Here is a 9,550-nt window from a genome sequence, read left to right as displayed (position 1 = left end):
CCACACAGCAAGTTCCAGGTCGGGCTCTAAGGCTACACAGAGAAATCTGTCTGGAAAAAACAATGTTGTACCCCTAAGCTTTAGCACCAAGAGGCTCTGAGGCATGAGCCTACTCTTAGTTGTGGGTCAAAAAATAAAGGACTAACACTTTTAATTAATTGGCTTAGTCAGCTTGGTTTTCTGTATCATTCTCAAGTGGATTATTTCACATAGAAATGAGGAACCTGAAAACACCAGTAGAAACGATTAGCTAAATGAGAAGACATGAGCACAAGTAAGAAAACCAGAAAGAAAGTAATAGAAAAATTATGTTACATATTGATAGCATAATTATGAGGTAAACAGATGAAGCAATATTCACCACATCATAGAACAAGATGAGAAAGAGATAACATGAGCAAATTTATGCTATAAATTTGATTGTCCTGGCTGTGGGGTCAGTCAATGGGGACCCTAGGGGAGGGAGTGAGAATGGGGGGACAAGAAACAGGAGAGACGGAGACAAGACAGTATTCTGATCAAGTCACATTTATCGAAAGCACCAACAGGGCTTAAGTAAGGCAGGTAGCAGAAGGGGGGGCAGAAGTTATCCTTGGCAGGGTATGTTCCAAGGACACAAGTCTGCAGCTGGGGGAGTCTGGAGTGCAGGCCAGGTGGCAGAAGGGTGCGAGAGCCTGGACTTCAGCCCTTGAAAATGTGCTGTACAGGAAGATAAGCAGGCACAGAGAAACAGAAACTTAACTAGGTGTTAGTCTCTAAGAATACAGTAGGAATAGTAAGATGGCTTCTATTATGCTGTCCTTATTTAGGGCCCTCCACATTTGATAATATATATAAAATGGAAAAATTCATTGAGAAGGTAACTTGACTTAAAAGGCAGAAAATCTGAAATCAGTGGCAGTCTGCTATCAGAGTCCTAACAATTCCTTCTCCACACAGCCTGGAGGTACAGGATGCCCATGGTGTCTCCCAACTGTGTGTAATAGGCCAATTTAACACATAATTAAATTGTGCATCCCAAAGGATATTCTATGCCCAGTGAGCTACAATGTGAAATGTATCAGACATGTAAGGAAGAACTCTACCTGCTTTATGTGAGCTCTTTCAGAAAGTGAGAGAGAATGTTTCTAATTCCTATCATGATGTCAGTATCTGTCCAATCCCCAGATTTGACACCAGCATTTCAGAAAAAGAAAACTACACTCTAAGAGCTTGTAGAGCCAAGCAGTGGTGGTGCACACCTCTATTCCCAACATTCCAGAGGCAGAGGCAGGTGGATCTCAAAGTTCAAGGCCAAGGCGGTCTATAGAGCAGAGTTTCTGGATAGTCAGAGCTACACAAAGACACCCTGTCTGGAAAAACCAATAAATCATACATACATACATACATACATACATACATACATACATACATGCATGCATACATACATACATACATGCATACATAGAAATGGAAAGAAGAAGTGAGGGAGGGAGGAAAGGATAGAGGGAAGAAGAAAGGAAGGAGGGAAGGAAGGAAAGTATGAAAGAAGGAAGTAAAAATAAAAGAAATGTGGGAAATGGAATTGGCTCAAGACACCCCAAGATCAAGTTGTCAGCACAAACATTTATTTGCCCCAGAGGGACAAAGGGCAGGAATTAAGAGACAAAGACAGAACCCAGAAGGACACAGTAGACTAGTAAGGGGGAAGGGAACTTGGGGCAGAGGGCATCTGTCTGTAGGCAGGGGGTACTGCCTCTCGATAGAGAGGAAACAGACTTGTCTCAGAGGCACACCACAGTTATACATCTAAAAGGGGAAAGCCCATGTGAGGATGAAGTTACATGTTTAACTGTAATTGGGCATGTTATTCAGGTGAGCCAAAGTGGGCTTTTGATTGGTGGACTTCAACACTGATAGCTGGACTTTGATGGTCAACCTCAGAAGGAGGAAGTGGCCAAATAAAGGAATAGACCTTTAGAAATGTAAGCTGTTTTTAGTATGGGGAAGAAGGGCTAGGAATGCTTGCCATGCCCTGGCTGACTAGCATCCCTTCAAGAAAAATAAGGACAACAGAGCAGGAAAATGTCTCCATCTGAGAAGGCAGAACTAACTCTGAACTGCAGGCTGCTTTGTTAACATCTGACCCTTCCTGTTTTTCTGAAGAGTGCACATCTTGTCTTCCTTAGAAGTAAGCAATAACAATATCCACCTAGACAGCATTTTCTGATGCTAAAGATATAACTGGCCTGACCAGAAACATGCCAATCTCAGCTTCTGTAAAACTTGCTGAAGTCTGGAACAATCTCCTTTGGGGTTGGATGAAAAGAACACCCTAAGGTTATGAGAATGCCTAACCCCCTGCAAACCATGAGTTATTTCTGTTCTAGTCTGTGTCTTTTTAAGCAACAGCTGGAGGCTACGGCTGAACAGTACTTAAGTTTTTCCTTTATCTCTGAGTGCTGAGAGTGTCTCACTGGGAAGGTTGAAGTCCTCAGCCTCAACACTAAAGCAGAGAAACAGTCCCCACAGCGTACATTGTGACATGTCCCAAAAGCTATTGAAACTGGAAAGGACAGCATCCTAATAGCCTGCCCTCCATTCATCTTTAACAAACAGGCTATATGAGTGTCAGGTATCATACTCAGGACAAATGACAGTCATGCTTACTTAGCATAGGAAAGCAGACCTGGCATCCAGGCCCTCGAGGCATCTCTCAGTCTCTACCCATTATAGGGTATGACTACCACGCCCCACCCTGTACCATGGATTCTCCAGGGCAGGGGCTGGACAGCCCTTCCCCCAGAAGGTCTTTCCTGTATAATCCAGACATTTTGGCTACCCACCACTTTTGTACCTTTAACCTCCCGGCTGGGGTCTGGCTCTGTCTGGTCATGTCCACTCTGGACTCTCCCAGACATCCATACCTCTGACTGTGCTCTCACCAGTATCTGTGACAAACTTTCTCCTCTAACATGCCTAGGAGAAGTCATGTTCTTTCCTTTTTTTTTTTTTTTTTTTTTTTTTTTTTGGTTTTTATGAGACAGGGTTTCTCTGTATTGTTTTCGAGGCTGTCAGTCCAGCCCAGCCTCGAACTCACAGAGATCCACCTGCCTATGCCTCCCGAGTGCTGGGATTAAAGGCGTGCGCCACCACCGCCTGGCGTTCTTTCTTTTTTATGTCTTATTTTTTCATTACCCACCACTTTAATATTTTGTATTAGAAAAACACTTTTGGAAACTAGGCATGGTGGTATATGTATTTAACCCAGCACTAGGTAAAGGCAATGGCAGGTACACCTTTGAGTTCAAAGCCAGCCTAGAATGGACAGCGAGTTAGTGGAAAGCCAATGCTACACAGAGAAACCCAGTCTCAAAAAAACATAAAACAAAACAACAAACATTTGTGTTCTATGTATGTTTTACTATTAGCTTGACATATACACACTGATAGTGGTTTATTTGTCTTATGTTAACCTCTTCCGGCCCTCATGCCCCTTGAGGAGCACAAAGTTGACACCAGTAGACACTAGTGAATTTAACATTTCAATGTGTGAGCCCAAACATCCATAGAATGGGGCAAGAATACAAGGGATGATATATAAGCCACTTCCAAAACTTACCAGCTACCAAGACATCTCACCATGCCGGGTTGGTAGCCCTCACCCTACTGTGGGCTGGGAACTGGGCTCGCTGACAGAAACCCACCAAGAACTCACTGACATCAGCCAACACTAATCTCTTCTCCCCTCCCCATCTCTCCCTAGGTGTGATCATCGGTGCTGCAATAGGAGGAGGTATGTTTCCTGCACCTGCTGGGAGGCTGTGGGAGCTTTGTGCTTGGCTGTGGGCTCCACCCCAGCTCTTGCCTTCTGCTGGATTCTGGGGCTATCAGGGCCGGAGCTGTGCTCACTCATTCCAGGGATGAGCTTATGGTTTCCTGCCTAGTTTCTCCTCCAGGCCTTATATATGTAGAGGGAAAAGTAAATAATTTATTGAAGGAGGGGGCTAGGGGAAGCAGCTCCTGTAACTGCAGTAGTTATTTAACCCCTCATAAGCATGAGGCCAGTGAAGGATGATGACTTCCTAGTGTCATACACCTTAGTGAGACCATGGCTCTGTCAGATCTTCCTCTTTGCGGACACCTTGCCCTATCCTTGGGACCAATTGTCCTGCTGCTCACAATAAAAAGACCTCTGAAACACAGTCAAGGAATTTTCTTCCACCGGAGCCCACACCACCCAACTCTTCTCCCAACAGCTCTGGCTGTGATTGCTGCTCCCATAGCCCTGGGTACCATGGGCTTCACTGGGGCAGGAATCGCAGCAGCATCCATAGCAGTCAACATGATGTCAGCAGCAGCAATCGCCAATGGGGGTGGAGTTGCAGCGGGAAGCTTGGTAGCCACACTGCAGTCTGTGGGTAAGTGTCAGTCCAGGCAAGATGAGTGGAGACCCAACCAAGAAAGGCATCTCCCTTCCTCTCCCTACACTGCCACCTTTTATAGGACCTGCATCTTCTAGTTCTGTCGCTATTATCTGGTTCATTGGGAGTGAAGTTGGGTGTGGTGCAGGCAGAAGGGGCACTGGATGGCAGAAGCAGGGAGGAGCCCTGGTCTAAGATGCATGTTACCTAGGCTCTGAATCTTCCCTTCTCCAGTGTGTCCCCCTTAGGCCTGCTATGTAGAGGGGACATTCCTCTCTGGAGAGTTCCCCCTCCTGTATCTCAGTTTACCCAAGTATGTCTTCTCTTTCTGGTCCACTTTGAATATCTATGTCTAAAACAGAGCGTAGGGTTCAGACAAAAAGGCAGTGGGGACTCTCTAAACCTCAGGCCACTGTCACTGCACTGTCTTTTTTCCAGGGGTTGCTGGACTCTCTACATCATCCAACATCATCCTGGGCTCTGTTGGGGCTGGCTCTGTTGGGGCAGCTGTTATGGCCTTGCTTTGAATTTAATGAAGACACTTCTGCAGTTGAACCCACTGCCTATAAGGAATATTTAAAAACAGTGTACCACAAGATGATCCCTCAAATCCATCATTGAAGTCAGAGAAAGCTGAAAAATAAAGTTTATATGCTGGTATGCCTATCTTTGCTTGTGGAGACTCTTTGAAGGGACTTGTGGACTTTCAAGTCTTCAGGTTTCCTAAGACAGACTCAGGCAGGAGATCAAAGGTTGGGCTAACAGAGGTTGCTGACCTGGGGCAGAGGTGAGAGAAAGCCTAGAACACTGACCCCAGAGTTCTTGGTCCTTCTTCATCAATGGTTCTGGATGTGCAGGGCTATGAGCAGCACATAGCTACCCCACTGTACCAGGGATGCCCTGGGCTAAGCTACTGCCCTGCTACCTCAGGAAGGAGATAGAATCAAAAAAACCACCACCACATAATGCCTATAAAATTGAAAAGGAGAGTGAAATTCCTGCCTTACGTCCTGGGACCCTGACCACAACTCACCCAAGGTGGGAGTCATCGCCCATGTGATGCAAAATGCAGTGTTGCACAGGGTCCACAACAACACACAAAGGACTTTGAGGCAGGAGGATTCTGGCATTTTTGAGACAATTTTGTCACAGGACACTGTGCACTGTGGTGACAGGTACCAGGCACATTCATGTAAATCAGAGGCTGGGATCTGATCTCATGAAAAGATATAGAAATAAGGGACATGGAGAGGCATGCAGAAGTCTATCAGGGGAAGCACACACACACAGAGATAAGGTTGTGTGTGGGCTTCTGTTAGCTCAGGTCTCATGGCTTGGACTGCATCAGTCACTTCCAGGCAGGGAAGGAGAGGCTCTGTTGGGTTATTGCATGACAGCAGGATGCCTGGACTGATGCTAAAGTTTTATGGAAATGAGTGTGGGCTGGTCCAGGAGAAGTGCATCATTCAGGGGTTGGCTACCCACCTCTCTGGGGTCCCCCCTCAAAAGGACCTCAACAGGCTATGTGGTGATATGAATGGTTTCTCACCCAAAGTCAATTTGTCAGCTTCTTTTATTAACGTAGCTGTGGTGCCCTATGTACAGAAACAGGATCAAGTCTGATGGACAGATGGGCCACTGGCCTCTTCCAAGGTTATAATACCTGATTAGGACACCTGCCCCCTTTGAAATCATTTACATAGGACAGGATGCCCTTGTCCCCTTTCCTGGTGTCTCTGACTTCCCCTGTGGGATCTCTTCTATATGTCTCTCTGAACACTGCAGCTACTGCTCAGGTCAAATCTTTTGTTTTGCATTTTTCCCTGCACAACAATAGTTATTGTTAACTTTTTGATCAATCTCCAATAATTGAGACCCATTCCTATCCTCAAACTCTTCTAACTTCGGGAGTTTCTTTCTAATACGTGGGCCTGACTGCATGACAAAGCCAATACTGGTTTTTCACTGCTTTTCTGGTCCCTCTGGGTCTATGGGAGTGAACATCAGGTGAGGGTCACACAAGCCCTTTGGGAACCCAATAGGTGATGCCTGGGACTCTTGTATTATCTCTGTCACCTTAGGCAGCTTGGAAATGTTTCTAGCAGCTTCCTTCAATACATGAAACAATGGCCTGACAAAAACTCTTCAGAGGCTCCTTATCTTGGGCAGTGTTGGACTCCCAGTCAGGTCAGACTGAGAGAAAACCCCCTCTAACTGGACTACCCTGACTGGCAGTGATCCTCTGTCAGGCCCAAGGGTGGTTTATCTACTGCATGCTCCAGTCTGCCCCTCCCTTTGGCCATGAAGAGGGTGTCCAGGAGCTGTTGACAGTCATCCCAGGTCACTGGTGGGTATAAAAAAACTGTCTCTAGGAGTCTAATGAGGGTCTGAAATTTTTCAGAGAATACTGTGTTTGTAATCTTCCAATTATACACATCACTGCTTGAAAAGGAGATATGAATTATGACATGGAGACCGGACAGCCGTTGGCTCTTGGGACACTGGGAAGGGGATGCCTCCCTTTGAGGGAGGATGAGGACAGCCTCTGCTCCAGGGAAATCCCTCCTGGCACTCCAATTGCCAGAACCACTGTGTGTGTGTGGAAGGAAGTGCGGACCCAAGCTAGAAGAGACTACTGCTTCCTGAGGCCAAGTGTGACACATGGTCTCCTCCTCAAGCATGAAAGGGGAGTGGCATCTTGCTTTTGACTGTTTTGGGTGTTGGGTCACCTGGGGATCAGCTGCTGCTTCTGTCTGCATCTTTAGGAAGTCACACACTTGCACTTCCTGCCTAACTTAGTAATGATATTTTCCAACTCAAGTCTTTGATGAGGTTGAACACTAAACCGTCACAGCTAATATCCTCTCTTATCTCAGATGAAAAGTACTAGGCAAAACATTTAGACTTTCCAGATTAGGACAGCTTTCAGAGTAATCTCTCTTATATGCCACTACCCTGGGACTGGACATGAGGAATGGGTCTATTGCTCAGTGTTGCTCTTGCTGGTTGTAGGTCTTAATTTATATATGTCTTTACCTTTCCTTCTCCTTACTCTTATCTCCGTAAGTGATTACCTCATAAATACCTATTTATCAATTATCTCTGCCTGTCTTTGTGTCTGTGTTCATGCACGTGCGCGCGCGCGCGTGCGTGCGTGCGTGCGTGCGTGCGTGTGTGTGTGTGTGTGTGTGTGTGTGTGTGTGTGTTTTAAAGGTCAGTCAGGATAGAAATCAATCTAGAGGGAAACCATCTACTCAGAGATAATCAGATGAGAGGAGAACAGGTGCCTATTTCCCTGTGGTTTTCAAACCTCCACCAGGACTCTGACTCATTGCAAGGAGTGGTGCTTGTCCCTATTGGTTCACCAACAAGAGTCCCTCCTTCTCTCTTCAGACTTAAGTCACTTCCTAGGCTTACCTGCTACCAACACATCTCACCATGAAGAAGAGTTAGTAACCCTCAGCACTGGTGTGGGCTGGGAACTGGGCTCCCTGACACAAACCCACCAAGAACTCACTGATAGCAGCCAACACTAATCTCTTTTACCCTCCCCATCTCTCCCTAGGAACTATCGTCAGTGCTGCAATAGGAGGAGGTATGTTTCTTGCACCTGCTGGGAGGCTGTGGGAGCTTTGTGCTTGGCTGTGGGCTCTGGCTCAGCTCTTGCCTTCTGCTGGACTCTGGAGCTGCCTGGGTGAAGAGGTACAGGGCCATAGCTGCGCTTGATCCCTGGGTGAGCTTAAAGTTTACAGAGCAGCTGACGGTTTCCTTACTGACTTCTACAGGCCTTATACATGATGAGCAGCAAGTAGAAAATTCATTGAGGAAGGGGAGGGCAGCTACTTAAAACTGTATGGGGTAGTTAATTTCACCCCATAAAATCTTGAGGCCCAGTGAAGGATGATGACTTCCCAGTGTCACATACCTTGGTAAGACCATGGCTCTGTCAGATCCTCCACTGACCTCCTTACCTCCACTTGGCACCCTGCCTTGGGACCCCCTTCCTTGCTGCTCAGAATAGAAAGACCCCCTCAAACAGTCCAGGAATTGTTGAGTGGGTCTTCCCCTGAGCTCATACCACCCTACTCATCTCCCTACAGTTGGGGCTGTGATTGCTTTTCCTGTTGTCCTGGGTGCTGTGGGCTTCACTGGGGCAGGAATTGCAGCAGGATCCATGGCAGCCAAGATGATGTCAGCAGCAGCAATCGCCAATGGGGGTGGAGTTGCAGCAGGAAGCCTGGTAGCCATATTGCAGTCTGTGGGTAAGTATCAGTCCAGGCAAGATGAGTGGAGACCCAGCTAAGGAAGGCATCTCCCTTCCCCTCCCTACACTGCCACCTTTTATAGGACCTGGGTCTTCTAGTTCTGTCGCTATTATCTGGTCCATTGGGAGTGAAGTTGGGGTGTGGCGCAGGCAGAAGGGGCACTGGATGGCAGAAGCAGGGAGGAGCCCTGGTCTAAGATGCATGCTACCTGGGCTCTGAATCTTCCCTACCTGGGTGTCCTTATCCAGTGTGTCCCCCTCTGTCCTGCTATGTAGAGAGGGCAGTCCTCTCTGAAGAGCTCTCCCTCCTGTATGTCAGTTTAACCAAATCTGCCTTCTCCTACTGGTCCACTTTGAGTATCTCTGTCTAAAGCAGAGCCCTAAGGTTCAGACGAAAAGGCAATGGGGCATCTCTAAACCTCAGGCCACTGTGTGTACCTGTACTGTCTCCTTCCCAGGGGCTGCTGGACTTTCCACAACATCCAACATCATCCTGGGCTCTGTTGGGGCAGTTGTTGGGGCATCTGTCGAGGAAGGTGTTGAAGTCTTGCTTGAATTTATTAGACGACAGTTGAACCAAACAAAGAATAAGAGAAAATAGTGTACCCCCAAATGAGCCACCAAAACCTACACTGAAGTCAGAGAAAGATGAAAAATAAAGGTCTTGTACTGGTGTTCTTACCTTTGCTTCTGGTCCCTTCGTTGAAGGGACTTGTGGACTGGGAGTGCCAAGTCTTCATGTTTTCTAAGACAGTCTCAGGCAGGAGATCAAAGGGAGGTGACAGGTTGGCCAGCACAGTGAGTGTGCTTTAGGCCTCCTGCCTCACTGGAGATGGTCTGTATGGCATGGGTTTTTTTCCCTGCTCTTCATAGAGCTTATTCT

The 9,550-nt window shown here is 46.9% G+C and overlaps 2 protein-coding genes across 2 annotated transcripts; both read left to right on the top strand.

Annotated features, from left to right (window-relative positions):
- Positions 1-3,622: 3,622 nt before the first annotated feature.
- On the top strand, positions 3,623-4,972 carry LOC121139546 (interferon alpha-inducible protein 27-like protein 2A). Its single transcript, XM_040743406.1, has 4 exons — positions 3,623-3,629; positions 3,746-3,775; positions 4,239-4,400; positions 4,842-4,972. Exons 1-4 carry the CDS (start codon positions 3,623-3,625, stop codon positions 4,928-4,930), a joined length of 288 nt encoding a protein of 95 aa, XP_040599340.1. The 3' UTR covers positions 4,931-4,972.
- A 2,768-nt stretch (positions 4,973-7,740) lies between these two features.
- Positions 7,741-9,348, top strand: LOC121132726 (interferon alpha-inducible protein 27-like protein 2). The gene is made up of 4 exons (XM_013112166.3): positions 7,741-7,851; positions 7,969-7,998; positions 8,504-8,665; positions 9,126-9,348. Exons 1-4 carry the CDS (start codon positions 7,842-7,844, stop codon positions 9,266-9,268), a joined length of 345 nt encoding a protein of 114 aa, XP_012967620.1. The 5' UTR covers positions 7,741-7,841; the 3' UTR covers positions 9,269-9,348.
- The last annotated feature ends 202 nt before the right edge of the window (positions 9,349-9,550 follow it).

This window comes from Mesocricetus auratus, unplaced genomic scaffold (assembly GCF_017639785.1).
Source record: "Mesocricetus auratus isolate SY011 unplaced genomic scaffold, BCM_Maur_2.0 Super-Scaffold_15014, whole genome shotgun sequence".
Classification (NCBI taxonomy): Eukaryota; Metazoa; Chordata; class Mammalia; order Rodentia; family Cricetidae; genus Mesocricetus; species Mesocricetus auratus.
Note: the sequence above shows the minus strand (reverse complement) of the source record. Positions and strands in the feature narration are given on the sequence as shown.